The sequence below is a fragment of the Papaver somniferum genome, chromosome 1 (assembly GCF_003573695.1).
Source record: "Papaver somniferum cultivar HN1 chromosome 1, ASM357369v1, whole genome shotgun sequence".
NCBI lineage: Eukaryota > Viridiplantae > Streptophyta > Magnoliopsida > Ranunculales > Papaveraceae > Papaver > Papaver somniferum.
In genome coordinates, this window is record NC_039358.1 from 73640200 (window position 1) to 73661823 (window position 21624).

The 21624-nt window shown below is 36.2% G+C and overlaps 3 protein-coding genes across 4 annotated transcripts; all 3 read left to right on the plus strand.

Moving 5' to 3' along the window:
* Window positions 1-3944: 3944 nt before the first annotated feature.
* Window positions 3945-10488, plus strand: LOC113290740 (DEAD-box ATP-dependent RNA helicase 28-like). 2 transcript variants are annotated; one of them, XM_026540325.1, is made up of 19 exons: window positions 3945-4297; window positions 4391-4570; window positions 4696-4764; window positions 4894-5000; window positions 5180-5258; window positions 5631-5804; window positions 6049-6197; window positions 6416-6511; window positions 6791-6893; window positions 7181-7243; window positions 7374-7435; window positions 7816-7912; window positions 8186-8304; window positions 8384-8426; window positions 8653-8754; window positions 9132-9233; window positions 9314-9394; window positions 9502-9779; window positions 10081-10488. In XM_026540325.1, exons 1-19 carry the CDS (start codon window positions 4052-4054, stop codon window positions 10094-10096), a joined length of 2166 nt encoding a protein of 721 aa, XP_026396110.1. In that variant the 5' UTR covers window positions 3945-4051; the 3' UTR covers window positions 10097-10488. The 2 variants fall into 2 exon arrangements, with proteins under 2 accessions (XP_026396110.1, XP_026396114.1); XM_026540329.1 differs by having other exon boundaries at window positions 9135-9233.
* A 696-nt stretch (window positions 10489-11184) lies between these two features.
* LOC113290749 (pentatricopeptide repeat-containing protein At4g21705, mitochondrial-like) lies at window positions 11185-13810 on the plus strand. Its single transcript, XM_026540336.1, has 2 exons — window positions 11185-11603; window positions 12069-13810. Exons 1-2 carry the CDS (start codon window positions 11364-11366, stop codon window positions 13308-13310), a joined length of 1482 nt encoding a protein of 493 aa, XP_026396121.1. The 5' UTR covers window positions 11185-11363; the 3' UTR covers window positions 13311-13810.
* A 3784-nt stretch (window positions 13811-17594) lies between these two features.
* LOC113330398 (expansin-A12-like) lies at window positions 17595-18872 on the plus strand. Its single transcript, XM_026577218.1, has 3 exons — window positions 17595-17767; window positions 17868-18177; window positions 18284-18872. Exons 1-3 carry the CDS (start codon window positions 17641-17643, stop codon window positions 18588-18590), a joined length of 744 nt encoding a protein of 247 aa, XP_026433003.1. The 5' UTR covers window positions 17595-17640; the 3' UTR covers window positions 18591-18872.
* The last annotated feature ends 2752 nt before the right edge of the window (window positions 18873-21624 follow it).

Below are 21624 nucleotides of genomic sequence, written 5' to 3' on the forward strand. Positions count from 1 at the left end.
GAGGGGACTTTCTGAGAGTTAAAGGTAAAGCACTAGGAAAGTGATAATCACCCCCAAACTTAGAGTTTTCAGTGTCTCTAGTTAGACTAGCCACAATCTCCCTAATTTCTAGGTCATCAGATTCCTGAAAATGGGCAATTGATTCTTCTAAGTTGTAATCTTGCGGTGTATCCTCATTAATCTCTACGAGTTCATCTAAGACTATTGTTTCTAAATCGTACGACTCTGAAACAGTATTCTCAGGGTAAAACCGTTCCTCGAAACCATCATCGATTACAGTTTCTAAATCGTTCGACTCGAAAACAGTAGTCTCAAGATAAACCGGTTCCTCTAAACCTTTACCGGATTCGTAAACAGGACATACTACATCGTCTAAAACGGTGGTATTCCTAATAAAATCCTCGTCCTCTTGAATAGGTGAATAATCATAAAATTATTTGGATTTGAAGTAAAAATAATATAATCATTATAAAGCTCAATTGGATTACTAGCTTCCTGATCACTATTCCTACATATTTCATGTTCTTCATCAATACTATCCTCATCATAATCATCATTATAACACGAAAAAGATCGAACCTCATCAAAACAAGTAGTGCTACCAATTCTAACCTTGTTATCTTGATTATGTAAATAACTATTTTCATTCTCAAGGGTATTATTAGATACACTATATTGGCAATTCAAGTAATTTCGAGCAATTCTTTCGTTCGTCTCAGCTATCCGCTTGAGGTGGTCTTCTAAAGAAGGTTCACTCATTATTGTAGTTCTTTCTTCTATAATTATACTATTCATATCAGCTAACTTACGCGTCGACTCAGCTAACTTACGTGTTGACTCTAGTAAAGAGGAATTATCAGAAGGATCATAAAAAGGACTACTTTTCAATAGTTTGATTGTATCCTCTAGAGACGAAGAACTAGTACTATAATCTTCTTGCTCGTAAGACTGATGCACGTGCGGATAGTAATTGGGCTCACCATGGTATGAACCATAACCTTGAAAAGGTTGGCGTCCCCAGCCACTATTCTCACTATGGTCATAATACTGATGATGTCCATATTCAAATTCAGGTCGATATTCATTGTATTGGCTTCTATCATACCAGTTCGACATTCTTAATTGCAGGGGAATTCTACGCAATCACAAACAAGGCCGACTCGACTCCACCAAAGCAAACCTAAAGATTTCTAGCAAACAAAAAGCATGATGGCTCCACTTAGATTGTTTCTAGACCAGCTTCTATCTTTCGAAAGGGAATTCGTTGCAATTTGAGCAGACCCCTCTGGAATCAATCCGAGTCAAGGTAAGTTGAATTGAGGCGAGGGAAACTCAGTGGAGCTTTGATACCCAAGGCCTCACTGCTATCACAAGGCGGCGCAGTCACGCATTCAACTCACAGAAACCATCATGAACTTTGGAGTGTGCTTAAAGAGCAACCAATATTTTTCGAACGAGTTTCCTATTTAAGCTCGTTACCCTATCGGTCTCGTTCTATTCCAAATTTTAAGCTTGGGTTCGCATTAGGTTTCGTTTTCCTAAGGCGGGCAAGAAGGGAACGGTGATGAAATCCGAACCCTTATCTTGTTTAGGCCAGGCCTTGCCCTTTACTAGGAAAATAAAGACAGTCCGGTTCGTCCTCAAACAATTATCACCTTAAGGCAGACAGTAACCCGCTTGCAGGAGATTCGCGGGTGTTTCGATTGGACTTACCTCCCGTACCAGACGGGCGATGAACCGTTGTCGTCGACTCGGGCCACGACTCCTATGCCGTGTGCGAACCCGAGGGGCCGAGACGATATATAATCGTCGTCCTTCCCTGCAAACAGTTTGTATTTAATTTTTATTTTTTTTAATTTATAACCCTTCCGTAGGGTTTTAAAAATAATGTCCAAAGTCCAGAATAAAGTCCAAATAAAAAAAGTCCAAAAAATTACAAAAATTATGACAAATAAATCCTATTTACAAATTCTAAAATAAATAAATAAAACCTATATACAAAAAAATAAAAAAATAATAAAGATTAAATCCTAAAAAAAATATTATGTCTATTTTTTTCTTCTCTTTTAGCTTTTAGCTTTAAGCTTTTTGTTCCCAAGTCCTTAGTATTCCACTTCGAACCTGTAAATCAAAGACACAAAAAGAAACGTAAAAAGGAACAAATAATAATAAAAAAATAAAATATTAAACCTAAAAACAAATCTATATACAAGTCCGCGTCGGCGGCGCCATTTTGTTGTAGTACTTCGATTGCGGTAAATACGGATTCGATGCTCGGACTTGAATATATTTAAAAACAAAAATATATACAAAATTGTCACAGGATCAAGAGATACTGGGACTCAGGATTTCACCAATTCTTATACTCATGCGATTCAATTATTAATTCTAGACAATTAAAGCTTATATTGATAACAAATATCGACTTTTACTTTGCCAAAAATAGATTTTGTAAGTATTATATGTAAATCATAAGCATGATGCATCAAGAATCTCATGGATTAAGCATACATCATCAGACAAAATCACAAATAATCAATAAAAATCATAATTCCATTCATAATAGTGCAAATAGTCATAAAAGAATTAAATAAAATTACTCATGCATAAATAATGGTTTCCTCCATCATCCCAGTATTGGGGTTTAGCTATTCATATCAATCACACACTCAACATATTAATTCAAAGCTCAAAGTGTGATTAAAAGAGTCAAAAGTTATAAAATAGTAGTTCTGAGACTCACAAAACACGTCCAGAAAAGAACGACAACAGAAAACTGCAGCGAACTGCGACACCTCTCTTCTGCTGTTGAGCTGCTGAAAATAAGACTGTTCTGAAGATGCTGAAAATAAGACTGTCCTGGAGAGTCTGTTCTTCGTGTTCTTGAAGCTTTTTAATGGCAGCAGCAGCAGCAGGTGAACATTGCGGCTACTCCTTCTTCTTCGCTCCTCCTGGCTCTGTATCGACCCCAAACTCTTCATCTCCTTCTCTGACATAAAACCAACTATTTATAGGCTTTAAATCCCCTTGAAACTCGATCAAACCCCTTGGAAATATCCATTATTCTTTACGGGTTGTTTGAAGAATAATCTTCTTCTTGTTGCGTTACAGGCTGTTTATAGCTATTATATCGTCTCAAATATCTTCTAGGACTTTTAACCAACTGTTTTGATGTATATCCCACGCAAGATATCCCATAAATCTCTCAAACTAATCTCAAACCCTAAACAGAAACCGTGTGCACTGTCTTGACTTTGTGTGGATTTTCTGACTTATCCAGCCCAATTAGATGGGTCTAATCGCTTCTAACAGGTCGCTTATGTCTTGTAGAGTCCGTGGGTACCAAATTTGCCCATTGAATCGCCTCCTAGGTCGCTCAAATCCTTGATCCAAAACTGTTGACGCTGCTGCCTTTTTTCCCGCCAAAATCCAGTTTGAAACTTTGAAGATGACCTCCCCCTATCCAGTTTCGGTGCCCCTTTAGTACATGCCCTGAAATGGGGTGCCCCTTAGTAATTAGGTTACCATTTATCCAAAGTGAGAGTCCGTATAGTAATTTTCTCCCACGAGCGCAAAAACCACTTTTTAGCCAATTTCGTCGTAAAAGCTTATTTCTCCAAAAACACCTACAAAGACATAAAATAACCAAATAAGTACAAAATCGAGCACTAATAATATAAACAATTGGGACAAATTAGACACATAAATGCGTCTATCAACTGGTTCCGAATCGCACATGAATTCGATGTTGTATCCACTCAAATTACAGATCGAGTCGGCTGAAATTTATGAATTGAGAATTTCCCAAAATGGGCTAGAATTTAAATTCATGGCACATGAGGCCCGTGGCTTGACCATGATACATCCAGGTGGGCTGGAGGCTAGACCCACACTTATAGTGAACGCCGTCTTCTAATATGTGAATACCGAGGCTTAAACCCTTTTCTCTTCTCTCTCTCATTTTTCTCTCCCAATAGAGAGGGGATAGCAGAACTGCTAAACCCTAGCTACTAACTTCAGCAGTTATTCGTTCTCATTCGATTTATCAAAAATGGAGGAGGAAGAACCCAAATTCGTGTTTGAAACCAGTGACAACGAAGAAGAAACTGTAAAACCTAGAAAATCACAATCTCCATGGGATTTTGGTGTATACTCTGAATCAGTTGCGGAAGAACATGCTCGAAGAAGTACAACTTCTATTGATTCTAAAATTTCTAAAGTTCGTGAAGAACATTCTCTTCCTATCCCTGATGAAAGTGATGAAGATGACCCTGAGTCTGAACCTGAACCTGAACAAGTATAATTAATTCTCTCTTTATACACCTCTGTGTTTTTCTTAACCTAATTTTTTTTTGATTAAATTCTTATTGTCGGTTTATTGATATAACAGGAGGAGAATAAAGAAGAAGAAATTGAAGAGATTAAGAAGTCTGTAGTTGCTAAACAACCCTTCTTTTCATCTTCTGATGGTACTTCGTTTCATGCCAATTCGTTTATGGATCTTCATATTTCACGTCCTTTACTTAGAGCTTGTGAAGCTTTAGGTTACAATAAACCAACGCCTATTCAGGTTTGATTGATACGCTGCAGCTTTAGTTTTTTTTTTTTTTTTTTTTTTTTTTTTTTTTTTTTTTTTTTTTTTTTGTTCTTTGAAAAATTTGTTTTCTGGTTAATTTCTAAGGTTTCTTTTTGTAGGCTGCCTGTATACCTTTGGCATTAAGTGGACGTGATATCTGTGGAAGTGCTATAACTGGTTCTGGGAAGGTATTGTGTTTGTAAAGTGCTTATATATTTATTGGGTTACTTGAGATTTCCAACATAAATATTTAGCCCCAACACCTTTAATTTTTGGTATATATCCTGGCTGAAGTAGTGCTTGGTTCTTTTGCGCAGACAGCAGCATTCACTTTACCTGTATTGGAGAGGTTACTGTTCCGTCCTAAGCGCATACATGCTATAAGGGTTCTAGTTCTTACTCCAACAAGAGAGTTGGCTGTACAGTAAGTTATCTACTTTTTCTGATATCCATCATCATGCTTTAATTTGTTTCACGTTGTATAGATCTATAATTGGTTCTTATGGTTGCTTAAATGGGGTCTATTTATGCTACTAAATCTCTCTTTAATTCTTTTTTATCATATTAACAGTGTATCATATGTGCCCTATTTCTTTCTAACAGGGTGCATAGTATGATAGAGAAACTTGCGCAATTTACTGATATCAGATGTTGCCTGGTTGTTGGTGGACTTTCAACAAAGGTATGTCCATGTAGTGGTATATAACAGTTTGCACATAATTATCCCTATACTAAAATCATTCTTGTAGACTAGGCCTGATTATATGTCTAGCAAGTTTTTATTTAAGCCGCGACAGGAAATGAAGTCTATACATCATTTGCTGTGTATTCTGGCTCCAATATACTTGAGATAGTATAGCAGGTTTTTAATTTTTAAGCCTTTGATGCTCATTGTTCAGTCTGCTGAGTAGACATTATGCTTAACTGAAGTAGGAAAGAGCACAGTTAGTTATTTAGGCATAGCAAATTTGTCATTCTGCATTGAAACAAATTTGCAGCTTGCTTTTGTGCTTACGTGGCCATTACTTTAAACCATGGTTTCCTGTTCTTTCAGGTACAAGAGGCAGCCTTGAGGTCAATGCCTGATATAGTTGTGGCCACTCCAGGGCGTATGATAGATCATTTGCGAAATACAATGTCTGTGGGGTTGGAAGATCTTGCAGTTCTAATCCTGGATGAGGCAGATCGTCTTTTAGAACTTGGATTTAGTGCCGAAATTAGTGAGCTGGTATGCTTAATCCATTGCTTAGTGTTTTTTTTCTTCGTTTTTTTTTCTCCATCCTTGAAGTTATTTCATATATTTCTATTTTCTTGCATAATCGCATGTATATTAATTGTTTCTTGTACTTCATCCCCCCCTACTTTTTCTTATTTTCCTTAAATTTATTTTTGGCTTCAAGTTAACTTTAGGATTGGTCACATTAAATATGTAGAATTGTGGATCTAATGACTATATAATCTTATTCTTGCAGGTTCGTGTTTGTCCTAAAAAAAGACAGACCATGCTATTTTCAGCCACCATGACTGAGCAAGTTGACGAGCTTATCAAGCTTTCTTTAAATAAACCTTTGCGCCTTTCAGCAGATCCATCTACAAAACGACCTGCGAGTCTGACTGAAGAGTAAGCCGCTTTTATCCTTTCAGTTGTCTAGTATTTCTTTCCTTTTTGCATTCATATTGATTAAAATATCATACTATATTTGAGATCACTATGTTCTATTCACCTGCACATTTGGGAAGATTTCTACGCTTTCTGTTAACAGTATCGCGTTTCTTATTACAATTGTATCCTGAGATAGCAAGGGTTAGTCTAACAAAACACCTACTTTGTTTGTACAGGGTAGTTAGAGTGCGCCGTACACGGGAAGTAAATCAGGAAGCAGTTCTTCTTGCATTGTGCTCAAAAACCTTCACATCTCAAGTGATCATTTTCAGGTTCTTACTGTTAAAAGACATTAAACTGGTTGATTGTCATCCGCTATTGTTTCCTGAGTTGTTATTTTTTTTAAGTGTCAGTTTGTGTTGGTTGATTTTGTGTTATTGTTTTAAGATTTCTAATTTATCAAGTAGGTACACTGACTGGACTAGAAGCTGGAAAAAAGATGGAATTTTGCTAGTTTGCTCTCGTTAGGAATTAGTACTTGTCTGTAAGGGTCATTCCCAGGAACTGCTGGATCATCTGAGCTAATCATCCTTTTATGTTTGTATTGTCAGTGGAACAAAAGAAGCTGCCCACAGGTTAAAAATTATATTTGGATTATGTGGCCTTAAAGCTGCTGAGCTTCATGGAAATCTTACCCAAGTGCAGCGTCTTGATGTGAGTTGCCTCTTAATATATGACTGGATTAGTGTTGCCATGGTTACCCTGCTTAAGAAAAGCTACTATATTATATTTAATCTTATTGGTCCTTGAGCAGTTCATGTAGTTGCATACTTGCATGTCAAATTCTGCAGGGCAACAAGAATTTTGAAATTTCTAACGAAGAAACTTAATCTGTTTATTTTTGTTTAGACCAAATGTCTATGGTGTAATTCGTTGTGAATTGGGGCTTCCATCTAACACCTCCTTTATCATGTCTAACGTGTTTCTGGTTATGTTTGTAGGCCTTGGAAGTTTTCAGGAAGCAGGAAGTGGATTTCCTAATTGCAACTGATGTTGCAGCTCGTGTAAGTTAATCTTTTCCTCTGAGTCCATCCCTTGAGCTTCTTTTGCAGTCTTCTATCATTCTTTTCTTTTCTTCTGTGAAATAGGACTAGGCACTTCTGTTCTAACACCTGCTTTTTGGTGCTTTTGTAGGGGCTTGACATTATTGGTGTTAAAACAGTTATAAACTTTGCATGCCCTCGTGACCTTACTAGGTAAGCATGGCCTTCACTTTGGTTCTTGATGGTTTCCCTAGTACTTGATAACAGTTGGCCTCACGCTCACCATATTACATTTTGATATGATCAACAAGTTTTGGTTGTTCAATTTATGATCGTAGCTCTTACTTTTTGTGTGATGTCTACACTGTTTTTGTGGTGTTAATTCTGGTTCCTATTTTCCGCATCCAAGCAGTCACCAGTCAGCACAGCTTGTCATGATCAATTGATCATGGTTTTGATTTGTCATAATTTGTATTTTATCATTTTGTTGTTTTAAATAAAGATGGTATCTGCTTTACTCGGTTGCTCAAATAAAGTAGTACTTGTGTACATTCTGACATTACTTTGTATTATTTGATTGATTTTTCATGCAGCTATGTTCATCGAGTTGGTCGTACAGCTAGAGCTGGAAGAGCAGGATATGCTGTTACATTTGTTACAGATAATGATAGGTCTATCTTGAGAGCCATTGTAAGTGATTAACTTCTTCCAATTGGTATTAAATATCCTAGGGGTATCCCCTTGTTTAACTACTGCATTTTCAATTTTCGCTCACATATGTGGAAAGTGTTGTTCTTGCATTATAAAGGCTGTACTTTTCACATTTTTCGATAAATAAAATGATAAATTGTGTTGTTCGTTGAGTAAATATATCTTTTATGGAAACTGTGCAAAGTAGTTACCTTTAAAAAATATGAGATCATTTTTGAAGCATACGTGATTAAGAGTAAATATTTGCATTAGGCTAAGAGAGCTGGTTCAAAGTTGAGGAGTAGAATAGTTGCAGAGCAATCAATATCCAAGTGGTGCCAAACGATTGAGCAACTAGAAGACCAAGTTTCGGAGGTGCTTCAGGAAGAAAGGTTTGCACTCATTTTGAACTTCAAAGATCTTCAACCTAAATGACTTCAAGCATCTTACTCATATGAAAATTTCATGCAGGGAAGAGCGAGCCATAAGAAAAGCTGAAATGGAAGCAACAAAGGTATGATTTCTGCCCCAATCCACATGTGTTTTCTTAGAATTTTGTGTTGGGAAAGTGAACTCTTTAAATTTTGTGTCAGATTCTGCACTCGCAGACAAAGGTGCATTGTTAGTTAGATAAGCGAAGCGATTTCTCTTAGATAACCATGATCTGCAAGTCCTCTTTTTAGATAGTTTACTGCTTTCCGTAAGCTTTAGTTTCTAATATTAAGCTTTGGCATTTACAGGCAGAAAATATCATTAAACACCGGGATGAAATATTTTCACGCCCTAAAAAAACCTGGTTTTCTACAGAAAGGGAGAAATTACTTGCATCCCAAGCAGCAAAGGTAACTTGTAGATAGCAAGTTATTTACTTTCATGTATGTGCACTGATTGACCTAAATGAAATGTTCGCAACTGGCGCATCTTATAATTTGAAGTGTTGCATCTATTTATCGTTTTTATGGTGTATTGAGATGACTAGTAGTAATCTTTAAACTGAATTTGCAGATAGATTGTAATTCCGATTCTTCAATTATGAAGCATAAATAGTCTAACTAATGGCCATCACATGCTTCAAAATTCAAAAAATTATAGGGTGCTAACTGTGGTACATTACTCTAGGACTGATGCATCCATTGGTAGGAAATGCCACTGATACAACCATGCTTGAACCAATAATGTGCAGTATGATGATTTTTATATCTTTTGTGATGATAAATAGAAGGCTGCTATGAACAATGGGCAAGGTCCATCCAAGGAGGTAATTAGTGTTCAGGAGGCAGAAGATCTCAAAATGAAGGAAAAGAGAAAGCGTGAGCGCGAGGTACCTTTGATTTGTTTTTCTTCCATCCTAGTAGTGCTTGTGATATGGGGGTGTCTTACTTTCTGTTTCTTGCTGAACAGAAAAATATGCCACGGAAGAAGCGTAGACGACTGGAAGCTAATCGTGAGATGTTGGAGGATCAAGAGGCCGAGCAGAAGCAGGTTTGTATCTTTGCACATTTTTTTTTCCTATCAGTTATATCAGTTAGTGAAGTTGCGGACCGTAAGATAATTGTAACAAGAAGAATATTGTGAATGTCTACCTACAGGGAAGAGGAAATAATAAGAACGAAAAGGAAGGAAAATTACTGGTAGACGTGGCTAAACGATCAGCAAAAGCAGTGAAAGCCGTAAGTAAGGCGCAAGCTGCAGGCAAATTTGTGAGGAAGGTTGAAAAGAAGACTCCTAAACGCGCTTCTCAGAGAACTCAATCAAAACCAGAAGAGATGAAAGAACTATTCCAGAGTGACATGCACGACAAGAAGCAGAAGAAAAGCACACAGGGTGGGATGAAGAAAAATACCAAATCTTTTAAGAGCAAATCACGGTATGAATTAATACATGCATTTTTCAATTCTCTGCGCTATGTCTGTTTGTCAGCAGGGTTTATTTTAAGAATAGATAGCATATGCTCATTGAGCTAAGTTAGCAATACATTGGTTGAAGTCACTTTATATGTTTATGTCAAAATAATATCTAGCCAATGGAGGAATTTGTGTAGTGATAACCTTGACTAGTTGGCCTAGTAGTAAAAACCAAGCTAAAGAAAGAATTTGGCTTCTTGCCTTCATTCTGATAACTTGAAAAGCAACTGCTTATTTGTTGTTCATTTCCAATGTCACTTGCAGGTACAAGCGAAAGTAGAGCTAATGAGTCAGTTTAGTGAGTTTGAACTACTACAGATTCAGCAGGATGCACAGGTCTCTAAAACTTCAACAGTTATCTATGTTGGGAAGAAAAGCCCTCACCAATTTCTCCGTGCAGGTCTAAGCTATATGATTTGATTTCGTTCTTTTTCTTGTAATGTAATATTTAATAGTTAGGTCAACATGTTTCTTAGAATATCACTAATCTGTGGTGAGGAAATTTTGATTAAACAAATGTATTATCTATTATTATTTTACATTTGATGTTTTGAATTGTAACAAATATTGAAAGAGATGGGAAATGAAGCGAGCAAGATGCATGCAAGTGGCGCCTGATTGATTCATGTCGGCCCTTTTAAAAATAAAACACTGGATTATGTTCACCATCCACTACTTATGTTCACCATCCACGGCATGGGTCTTCGTGGTCGTCTCCGTGCTTTGATTAAAGGAAACAATGCATTATGATAAATAAACAAGCGAATTATCAATAACTAAACATATTGGAGAAATATTACACTAATATAGTAATGAGTAAGTAAGAAAGTAAACCCAACGATAGTAAATCATCAATGCGTTGGGTTTACCCAGACTGTAAAGAGTTTGGTAAATGCTGGATTGCGTTTACCTCCTTGGCAATCTTCTTCGCTTTTATCTTTGTGTGCAACTTTGTAGAATACAGCAACAGCTGGAAATGTAGCTATGTACCTAGAGTATGTAATAAGGTTACTGACTGTCTGGCCAAATCAGTCCGCAAATCTTTTAATACTGGAGAATGGGGGAATGTTCCTCCTACTATTTCTGTAACTTCGGCTAGGGATGTATCTGTTATTCCCCTTTGGCTTAAAAAAAATAATCATCAAAGCGACTAAAATCTGAAAACTTAGACGCCTCGGCGGCACCATACTAATTGCTGGACTGTTTTGAAAACTTTTGAATCAAACATTTTTGATGCTGGGTTGTAGCAATCGTTCGATTGCTAATAGTGTTGTGACTGAACTTCGTCCTGTTCTGCTGAGACTGTCGATGTTTTAAGTTGGTGCCTACTGCCTACCCATATACTTTGAGTCCTCCTAGTTGGAGTCCGACTTTAAAAGTTTAGAGTGCGCTTTTAAAATATTCTAACCTTAAACCCTTCGATTTTCTCATTCCAGGCTTATGTTCGTCTTTATCAAAACCACTCTGCATTTCAATTTCCTTTCCAAACTCTCAAACCCTATTACGAAACTCCAAAACTAAAAACGGGTTCGAGTTTATTTTCAATAATGAATCGATTGAAGTTAAACGTCAAATGTTATCAAGTATATGGAATTAGGTCACTCTGCAGTGGTAGAATAGCTAACAACAATTACGATCTCTATTCAAGTATCATGCAACTCAACCAACCTGGTACTAGTGTGCTTCCCAAACTTGAGAAGTGGTCTGGAAAGCAAGTCAAAATTGGAGTCCTTTTTAATGTCGTTCGTGATCTCAGGCTGCGTAAGAGATACTCACAAGCTCTTGAGGTTCTTTCATCTCTATCCCATTCGATTTTCTTTCTTAGAATAATGAATCATGCTTTTCTCTATTCTGTAATTGAAGAATTAAAACAAAAATTGTACAAATTAGGGCACATTTGGTATCTAGCTGTCGCTAATAAATACAATATTAATAATGTGGTAGTCCTGTTACTGCAATGATCCAGTTTGTAGCAAATAGATGAATGATTATAGTAAAGAACTCTGATCTATGTTACAATTACCAGTCATTGATGTATGGTTTGCATACATATTCTGTTGATATATACATGTGTATCATAACCGGCATTATGATAAGATGAATTATCAATCGTCAAATAGGTAATGTATTCCCATAAAATGCCGAAGTCGGAAGTCCCTTTGGGTAATGATATTATTGAAGCATGGTTCAGTTAATCTCAGCTACTCTTAATTTTCTTTTGTTTTTCATTTAATCCTTGAACGTTGAATTAGGTTTCGGAGTGGATTAGAAAAACCGGTGTATGCAAATTTACCCCAGTCAACCACGCTGTGGAGTTGGATCTTATTAGTATGGTACATGGAGTAGACTCTGCCGAAAGCTACTTCAATAATTTGACAGACCAAGAGAAAACCATTCAGACATATGGAGCACTACTTCACTGTTATGTGAGAGAGGGCTTGACTGATAAGTCACTGTCCCATTTCAAGAAGATGAAGGAGATGGGTTTGCCCTTATCTTCTATCACCTACAATAACATCATGGCCCTATATAAGAATACCAACCAATATGATAAAGTTCTTGAAGTGTGGGCCGAAATGAAGGAGAATGGGGTCTTGCCCGACAGAATCGGCTATTCGATGTGCATAACCTCGTATTTAGAAAGATCTGATGTGGATGGAATGGAGAAGGTTCTTCAAGAAATGGAGCAGCAGGCCGAGATGGTTGTGGGGTGGAATACTTACACAATGGTTGCCAATTCTCAAATTAAAGCAGGCAACAATGAAAAAGCTCTTATCTACCTGAAGAAAGCCGAGGAAAAACTAGAGAAAAAAGACGCTCTTGGATACAACAATCTCATTACACTTTATGCAAGTCTTGGCAATAAATCTGAGATGCTTCGGCTATGGAATCTTAAGAAGGAATTGTGCAAGAAGTTTATTAACGTGGACTATATTACCATGATGGGATCTTGGGTGAAGCTAGGTGACTTCGAAGAAGCAGACAAGTTATTGAAGGAGTGGGAAACTTCTACAGTTGATTATGATTTCCGTGTGCCCAATACAATTCTCATTGGTTATTGTAAAAGAGGTTTGGTTGATAAGGCCTGGGAAATGCTTGACCACTTAGTAAAGAAAGGGAGGACTCCAATTCCCAACAGTTGGGGGATAGTTGCCTTGGGGTATGTAAATAAGAATGAGATGGAGAAGGCTCTAGAGTGCATGCAGTCGGCTATGAAACTTCGTGTTGGTAAGCATACAGCTTGGAAACCTAGTCCTGTAACGATTACTGCTGTGTTGAGTTGGCTAGGTGATACTTGTCGGGTCGAAGAGGTTGAAAATTTTGTTGGTTTGTTAAAGAATGTGATCCCTATGGATAGAAAAATGTATCATGCTTTGATTAAGGCTAATGTCAGAGAAGGAAAAGAGGTAGACGAGCTTCTTGAGAGTATGAAATCTGATAAAATTGAAGAAGATGAAGAAACTAAGAAGATACTAAAGCTGAAGATAAGTTAAAGCCGACGGTGAGATGTTTATCGGTGAATCCTGAACCTAATGAGCACATATTACATCCTCATTGATCATAATCCAGGGAAACCTGAGCACTGAAGCCTTTTCCATGATTTTCATTTTGAAATTATCGGTGAATATTTTTAACATATGCCCACGAATCCAAGTTCATATGGTCTTGAATGCTCTGTTTTGGAATATAACTGTTTAAGCTTTTAAGGATATTCAATTTTAGTGATTGTAGGAAGTTTATACCTACTGCTATAAATGGTAGTTCATAGAGTTTGCAAGGAGTTAATTTTATGATGACTTTTGTGATATAAACTTCTCCTATTTTTGTGAATTGTGGTCAAGTACGAGTTGGCTGACTACTGATGGTTGATTGTTGGAGCTGATTACCTTCTAATGAGTGTCCATGTTATCTTCTTTATGTTATTTTCTGCTAACGGCATACTGTATGGTTGTTGAACACATGATTCAGTTAAAAAGCTTCAGTCTTTCCTTTACTTTTATTACTTTTTTTGTATTGTATTGTCTCTTTGATTTTCGATCTAGGTTTCAGAATGCTGCTGTTTGTAACTTTTACCCCAGGCAAGCACGCTGTGCAGTTGGATCTGATTGGTAAGGTACGTGGAGTAGACTCTGCCTAAAGTTACTTCAACAATATGAGAGACCAAGAGAAAACCATTCAGACTCATGCACGGAATGCTACTTAGTTTCCGAAATTGTTTCTATTTCTACATTTACAAGGAGAATGTTAATAAGAAGGAAAAGGATGGAAAATTTCTGAACTTATGCTTATGTTGGCTGCATGTCTCGAGCACTTTGGCTTTGTTAGGGACTGTAGGAAGCTTCCGAAACTTCAAGTTCTCAGCATCTAATTAATCCGTATCTTAAATTTCTTATATTTTGTCATGAAACTTAAAGTCAAAGATCTATATGTGAGTTCTCTCTTGATTCAGTATCATGCCTATAATCAAGAGATAATAATGTTCATTTTCTTAAGAAATTGAATTTTCTTTTAAACAAATTTTTTTAAAAAAGAACTCTTTACACCTGAGTCTTTTGCTTAATATTTTTGTTTTCTCACCGAACTGTTCTTTGCTAATTAAGTGGGAAAATATAACAAACACCGGGGTGCCAACTTTTTCAACATTTCTCCGCTGTATTGATCGTTGCAATAAATGTCTCCCAGGCATGATAATTTATATTATCAAAAATAAAATTTAGTTGGAAAATTGCATACTGTATAACCTTAATCATATGAAGAAATTGTGAGGAAATGCAGCGGAATCAATCACCGACGCGACAGGACGGTCAAATACTAGCTATAGTAGCAATGTAGTGGGAAGACTTTAGCGGCAACTAGCAAGCAAGCATTAACTGCTTCCCATGTGACCTCGTACTTCATGTCTAAATAACGCCGTATGCAATTCTTCCGTACATTATTGTACCAAATATTTTATAGTGACGCGTTTTTCTTTCAACATAAAATTGGATTTAAGATCCTCAATAATACGAGTTTTGTGCATTAAAAAAGGAAAATTTCTTGTTTGGTCCTAAACTCATAAGGTTATTTATAGGAGGGTCCAACTGGATTTTATTCTTATTCTAGGGTCCAAAATTTTTTGAAAACATGGAAATGACTAATATACCCTACTGGTTAAATATGTGTGAAATAACATACTTCTACCAAATCGAGATTTTATTTATCGGGAGGTCCAAATTTAATTAAAACATATAAAATACCACAAATTTGAGTACATATCTGCTAAATTTGTGTTACAAATTTGAGTACATATCTGCCACCATGCTAAAAATTTGAGTACATATCTGCTGCACTTTTTACAAATCTGAGTACATATCTGCTGCACTACTTATAAATCTGAGTATATATCTGTCCAACTGCTTACATATAGAGTGTGTATCCGTTGGACATATGGAACCTGTAAATGTGATCAGAATATAACAATATTAAAACACATCAACAAAGCTACCATCTATTTCAGAATTTCGCACACATACTCATGGGTCAAACAAAAAAAAGTGGCAAAACTATGAACAAAACAGAATCAAAAGAAGTTTCTATCAGTACGTCATATACGTACTGCAGATTCATAAACTAAAAACTCAATTGCATGTCAAGAAGTGATGAATCCAAGTAATCGATCAGTATTTGGGTTTAATTTATATCCAAACTTTCTCCCAAGTAATTAATAGCACATAAGACAAATAACACATTTATCACCACCATACATTTTTAGCATTAATCTTATTTACTGATGCCCAAAACACTCATATTCGTCTCATAAACGATTCAGATTATAACAACGACCGGCATCATAGCCGAAATAAAAATGAGAAAACAATTATACTCACCATAAGTCTGTGTCACTTGATCAATAATTTTATTTCTTTCTCTATTTTTACCCGTTGTTTGGATTTTATTGTTTGTGTTTGGCTGGGGAGCTTCCTATTCCCCTTTCACAGTATCTTCAGCTACAGACTTTACTAAATCAATCATTCCTTGCAAATCAAACTGCAAAATAAAATACCCATAAGAACAAATCAAGGTAAAATATCGTTATTCAAAGTGGATTCCAAGAGGAAATCAAGTAATTGAGAACAAAGTAATGTTAAGACCTGAAAATTGTCCCGCATTCCTTAACTGACCTGATATTGCGAGAACTTTGCACATTCAGACTGAAATTTCTCGTATAATGCCTCTAGTAGCTCAGAACTAATTTGCTCATCCAAGGAAATCAAAATTAGGATTTTGAACGAAACTTCAAAATTTCAAATTTGGTGCTTTGAAAATTAACAAATCTAGGGTTACCTGGTATCCCTGTAAAGACTCATTTTGTAAGTCTATCGAACTCATTTTTTTAAAGAAGTAAATAAAAACGAAGAATCAAAGTTAATATGCACCTGATCAGGTAGAGAAAAACTTAACTGAATGTCAAGAAGAAGGATGAATCCGTAAAATCTAACCGAATCAAAGCACATATTTCAGTATTCCATATATGTACTCCTGGATCAAACCAAAAAAATAAGAAAAAATCTATAAATTCATAGTAAACACAAAAATAAACAGTACGTCATATATGTACTGATGGTTAATACACAAAAGAAAACTGGAAAACAAACCAAAAATCATAAAAATATCAGATCTACTAATGAAATAAACATAAAACATGATTTTTTATTTAGATATGAACTTGTTTCATCAAAATCCACTAGTATATCATATACGTACAGACGATTGATACACAAAAGCAACTCAAAAGCATATAAAAAACAACCAAAATGAAACTAAAATCAGCTGCATGTGAAAACCAAGTAATGAATCCATAAAAAACAGAATCGAAACACTTTTTTTCCAATATTCCATATATATACTTCTAGATCGAAGAAGAAAAATAGCCAAAACTACAAAAATAACAAAATTAAAGCATAATTTTTTAGTACATCATATATGTACTGCTGATTCATAATTTAAATTTCAGCTGCATGTGAAAAACAAGTAACGAATCTATGAAAAAATAGAATCGAAACACTTTTATTTGAGTATTCCATATATGTACTTCTGGATCAAACAAGAAAAATCTCCAAAACTATAAAAAACAACAAGATTAGAGTAGTATATTTCAGTATACCAAATATGTACTGTTGATTCATAGTCTAAAAATCAGCAGCACGTGAAAAACAAGAGACGCATCATGAGATCGAACTACCAAAACCTCAAAAAGAAAGTGAAAACATCATGAAATCGATCGAATTTTCATGATTCAGTTGAGAAACAAAACAAAAACAAAGAAGTACTGGAGAAAAATTAAATAACATACCTGTAAAACCACTAAACATCTTCACAAACCCTAGGTCTAAACTTCATAAGCGACAGCAGTAGAGAAGAGGAGAGGGAGAGAGAGAGAGAGAAAACGGATCTGAGAAGAAAAAGAAAATTGAGGAAAGCTGGCTTTTATTTCTGTTATATATAGTGAAGGCTATTTTGGGAATTCTTAAAATGCACGTAATAGGTTACACACGTGTGCAGGACCTGGGCTAAAAAAATTGGATCCATTTTTCTCTTTTCTTTTAATTATGGACCTCCGGTTACTGGGCTTTAGTGGGGGACCTGCCACTAACTAAGAACACTATAATAGGATCTATAGGTAATTCCTACCATTAAAAAACAGATCGTTCTACGTATAATTACACCGTCAAACGCGTTAAGTGCTATCTATAAATATCGAACGGGCCCTTCATGTATTTTGTATCACTAAACAAAACTGAAAAAGGAAATCAAAGCATCAAAATCAAGATACTTAGAAAGAAAATGGCAACTGTTTTCGATAACTGGTTTGGTGTTTTATTAAGTTTTTTGGTTTTGATCAATGGAGCTAACTGTTGGCAAAATGGTCATGCAACTTACTATGGAGAATACGAAAACCCCACTTCACTTGGTATGAACATGCAATTTTTGATTCTTGTTTCTGTTAAATTTGTTCATAAGACTTTTCAGATCAGTTATGGTATGTTGATGTTGAAATTTTATGCATACAGGAGGAGCTTGTGGTTATGACAACACAATGCATGCTGGATTTGGTATAAACACAGCAGCATTAAGTGGTGCATTGTTTAGAGGTGGTGAAGCTTGTGGTGCATGTTATCAGTTGCGATGCAATGCTAGAACTGACCCGCAATGGTGTCTCAAACGAGCTACTGTGGTGGTTACTGCAACAAACTTTTGTCCTCCAAATAACCAAGGAGGATGGTGTGATCAACCTCGCCAGCATTTTGATATGTCTAGCTCTGCTTTCTTTCGTATTGCTCGCCGTGGCAATGAAGGAATTATTCCCGTTGTTTACAGAAGGTAAATTACAATCTATTAAGTATTTGCCTCCCCTTATGGTCGAATGCTGTAAATGTTCTTTCAAATTGTTCTTTCCATTTTCTTACCGTCTGTATTTGTGATGAAGGGTGCCATGTAAAAGGAAGGGCGGAGTACGGTTCACATTAAAGGGTCATTCAACTTTCAATATGATTATGATAACGAACGTCGCAGGGAGTGGATCTGTTAAGGCTGCATGGATTAAGGGTACAAGAACGAGATCATGGATTCAGATGCACCGGAACTGGGGTGCAAATTGGCAAAGCAGCGTTAATCTCACGAAGCAAAAATTGTCTTTTAAACTCACTCTATCTGATGGGAAAACACTAGTTTTGTTCGATGTTGTTCCTTCTTCGTGGAACTTTGGACAAACTTTCGCTTCCCGAAGACAGTAAACTCTCCCACATAGAAAGAAGCATTATAATAAGTAGCTAGCTAGAGATGAACATAATTTGATCACGACTTCAAATTATTGCATATTTATGACAGTGTAAGAAGTAATCTTTTAAAGGAAAGATTCTAAATATTTAAGTTGGGACTATTATTCAAATGTCCTTTAGTTTTTCTTTCTTTGTAAAAATGCTTCCAAGGGGTATATGTGAGGTTCTGGTAAAACTTGATTAGTATTTTCTGAAGCAAGAAACTAGACTAGTATGTTCTTTACGCAAAAAAACGTACTTGAGCCGAAAAGTTGCCAATTAATAAATAGCAGCATTTTTGTTCACTAGATACAGAATTTAGAAATAATTTTTGGTTCTGTGATTTTCCTAACAATGTTTCTGAGATTGAGTTATTGTCCTACGCTTCTACTCCTAGATGACCTTGTACCCGGTTTACAAGCCTGGTGGCAGACCCAAACCCAATAAAGACCCATGTCAATCTCATAAGTTGCCATGTTTCCTGGGTTGCTACTACCCTGTAACGAATGAACGATTTTTTTGGGGACCATGGTTTTTTTGGGGACCATGATTTTATTTTGGGTAAAGGCATTAGAAGTAATTCTAGGTCACCCCATATCTAGTTATTTATTTAATACATAATCTATCCTCTTAATTAATTTTAGGTTATAATTAGTGAATGATTTAGTTAAAAATAATTAATGAGATTAAATTAAAAGATGGGTTTATTATTAGTTGAGTAGAATTATTGAGAGAGTAGAGTTAGAGAAGATGAAGGAGAAAACATGGAAAATAAAAAAAAAATTCCAATTCACTAAGTTTGAGTATTCAAATGATGAAAACTCATCTGATTCTTCATCTCCATCCTCTCCTAGAATATTTGTTAATCTTCAAAATGATCCGGATTTGAACTGGATTTTGAACAGTTCGGTTACTTTATATGAAGAACAAGTAACCGAACTCATCTGAAGTTGTAGTTCGGTTGCCCCGTGAGATGAACAAGTAACCGAACTCATCTGAAAGTGTAGTTCGGTTACTTGTTCCAAACACGCAGGTTACCGAACTCTCTAATAATTTCTAGGAGTTACAGTGTTATGTTCGGTTGGTTCGCAAACTGCATGCACTTTTGATCTAACCGAACTTACGTAATATAAGAGTATATAAGTTTACAAAGTTCGGTTCTTTCGCAAACTTGAACCTAACAGCTAACCAACTGAACTCTGAGTTCGGTTTCTGCGATAAAATTGTGAAGTTACCGAACTTAACAAACAAAAAAAATGTGAAGTTCCAGCATCTATTGGCTAAGTTCGGTTACTTTGTAGTTTTAATTTTTTTTGCGAACAAACCGAACTCTATTGGCTAAGTTCGGTTATTTTGGAACTCAACATAGTGGCCACAACAACACAGTTCGGTTAGACTGGATTTGTTTTATTTTTTCGGTTCTAAGGGTGGAGTTCGGTTACTTTGTAATTTTAAATTTTTTTGCGAAACAACCGAACAGAGAGTTCGGTGACTTAGTTTTAAATCCAATAGAACCGAACTGTTCTTCGTGTTCTTCATTTTCAAGAAGTTCGGTTTGTAAACTAGGGTTTTTTGGAAAATCGACCTAACCGAACATGGCTCTGTAACTCCTATTAAAACCCTATTTTGATGATTTCTATTCGATTGAAGCAATCAAAATCAAATTAAAGCGAAGGGTTTGTTGGAAAATACCTCCGGAGTGGTCCCATGGCAGAATCAGGTTGCGGCTGGCGTCTTTTATACTCGATAAAATTATTATGTAACCGAACTTAATTGTGATTGCATTGATGTTGTTACATTTCTTAAATAGGCGGTGGCGGTGGTGGTGCGAGGAGGTGGTGGTGGTAATCGGTGGTTGGTGGTGGTGATAATCGGAAGTGGTGGTGGTAATCGGCGGTGGTGGGCGGTGGTGGTGGTGGTAATCGGTGGTGATAATCGGAGGTGGTGGTGGTGGGAGGAGGTGGTGGTGGTTATATATATATAGGTGGTTATTAGGTTGGTTTTAAATTAAATTAGATTAAGGATAGGTTAGTCATTTCAACGTTTTAGGACACCCCTTATCACTATAGGGAAGATGGCCTAATAAAATCATGATCCCCTAAAAAAAACCATGATCCCTAAAAAATCATTCCAAATGTTGCAGCAGCTTATGCAGCAGGACACAAATATGCCCCAAAACAAAACTCCTTTTAATAACACTCATGCCCAAAATTTAACTGTCATGTCCTTGATTCTATCTGATTATGCATGTAATGAATCTAACATAGCTCGGTTTTCAATTCTTGTAATAACTCGGGATCTATGTTGTTTTCAGACACCAAGCAAGCATGCTCGAAGGGAAAAATCATCGAACCAACCATGCCTGTAAAACTGTGTAGAGGTTAAAGGTGGAAAAATAAAGGAAGGATAAATTACTCTTTTTTTTGATTACCTGGTTTGTCAGGAAATGATTTTACCATGTCTTGCCACTGTCAGGTTTTCACTAATTTTGTTAATTTTGTTTCACTCGCATGACCATATATATCCATATGATATCTAATCATCTGTACATTTGTTATCCGCCCCTGTCTAAATATCCCAAGGCTGATAATGGGGGACCAATTTGTTTGGAAGTGTACCAATTCCAAGGTAAATAATGTTTTGTCTTATTAACATTTGGTACACCCCAAACAAAACCAGTCCCCCTATTAGCAATTTTGAAATATGACCCATAAAGAAATGAATGAAAAGGATGAGAAGAAAACGATGTGCCATGGAACTTATTAATTGCAAGACCCCACTGCGGTCCTGACACTATTGCTCGCACCAAATTTGCCCCAATTTGTTAGCTCAAATATCTCTATTGCTCCTGTCCCCCGACTCTTACACTTGCAAAGCAAACTGTAATTACTTGGTTTTGTGAAGGACTAGATGAGTCAATTTGGGAGCTTAGTCATCAATAGATTCAACGCTATCCCTCCTCATAAAGACAAACTTGTTATCGGCAACCCAATCTGATCTTGTTTTGGTG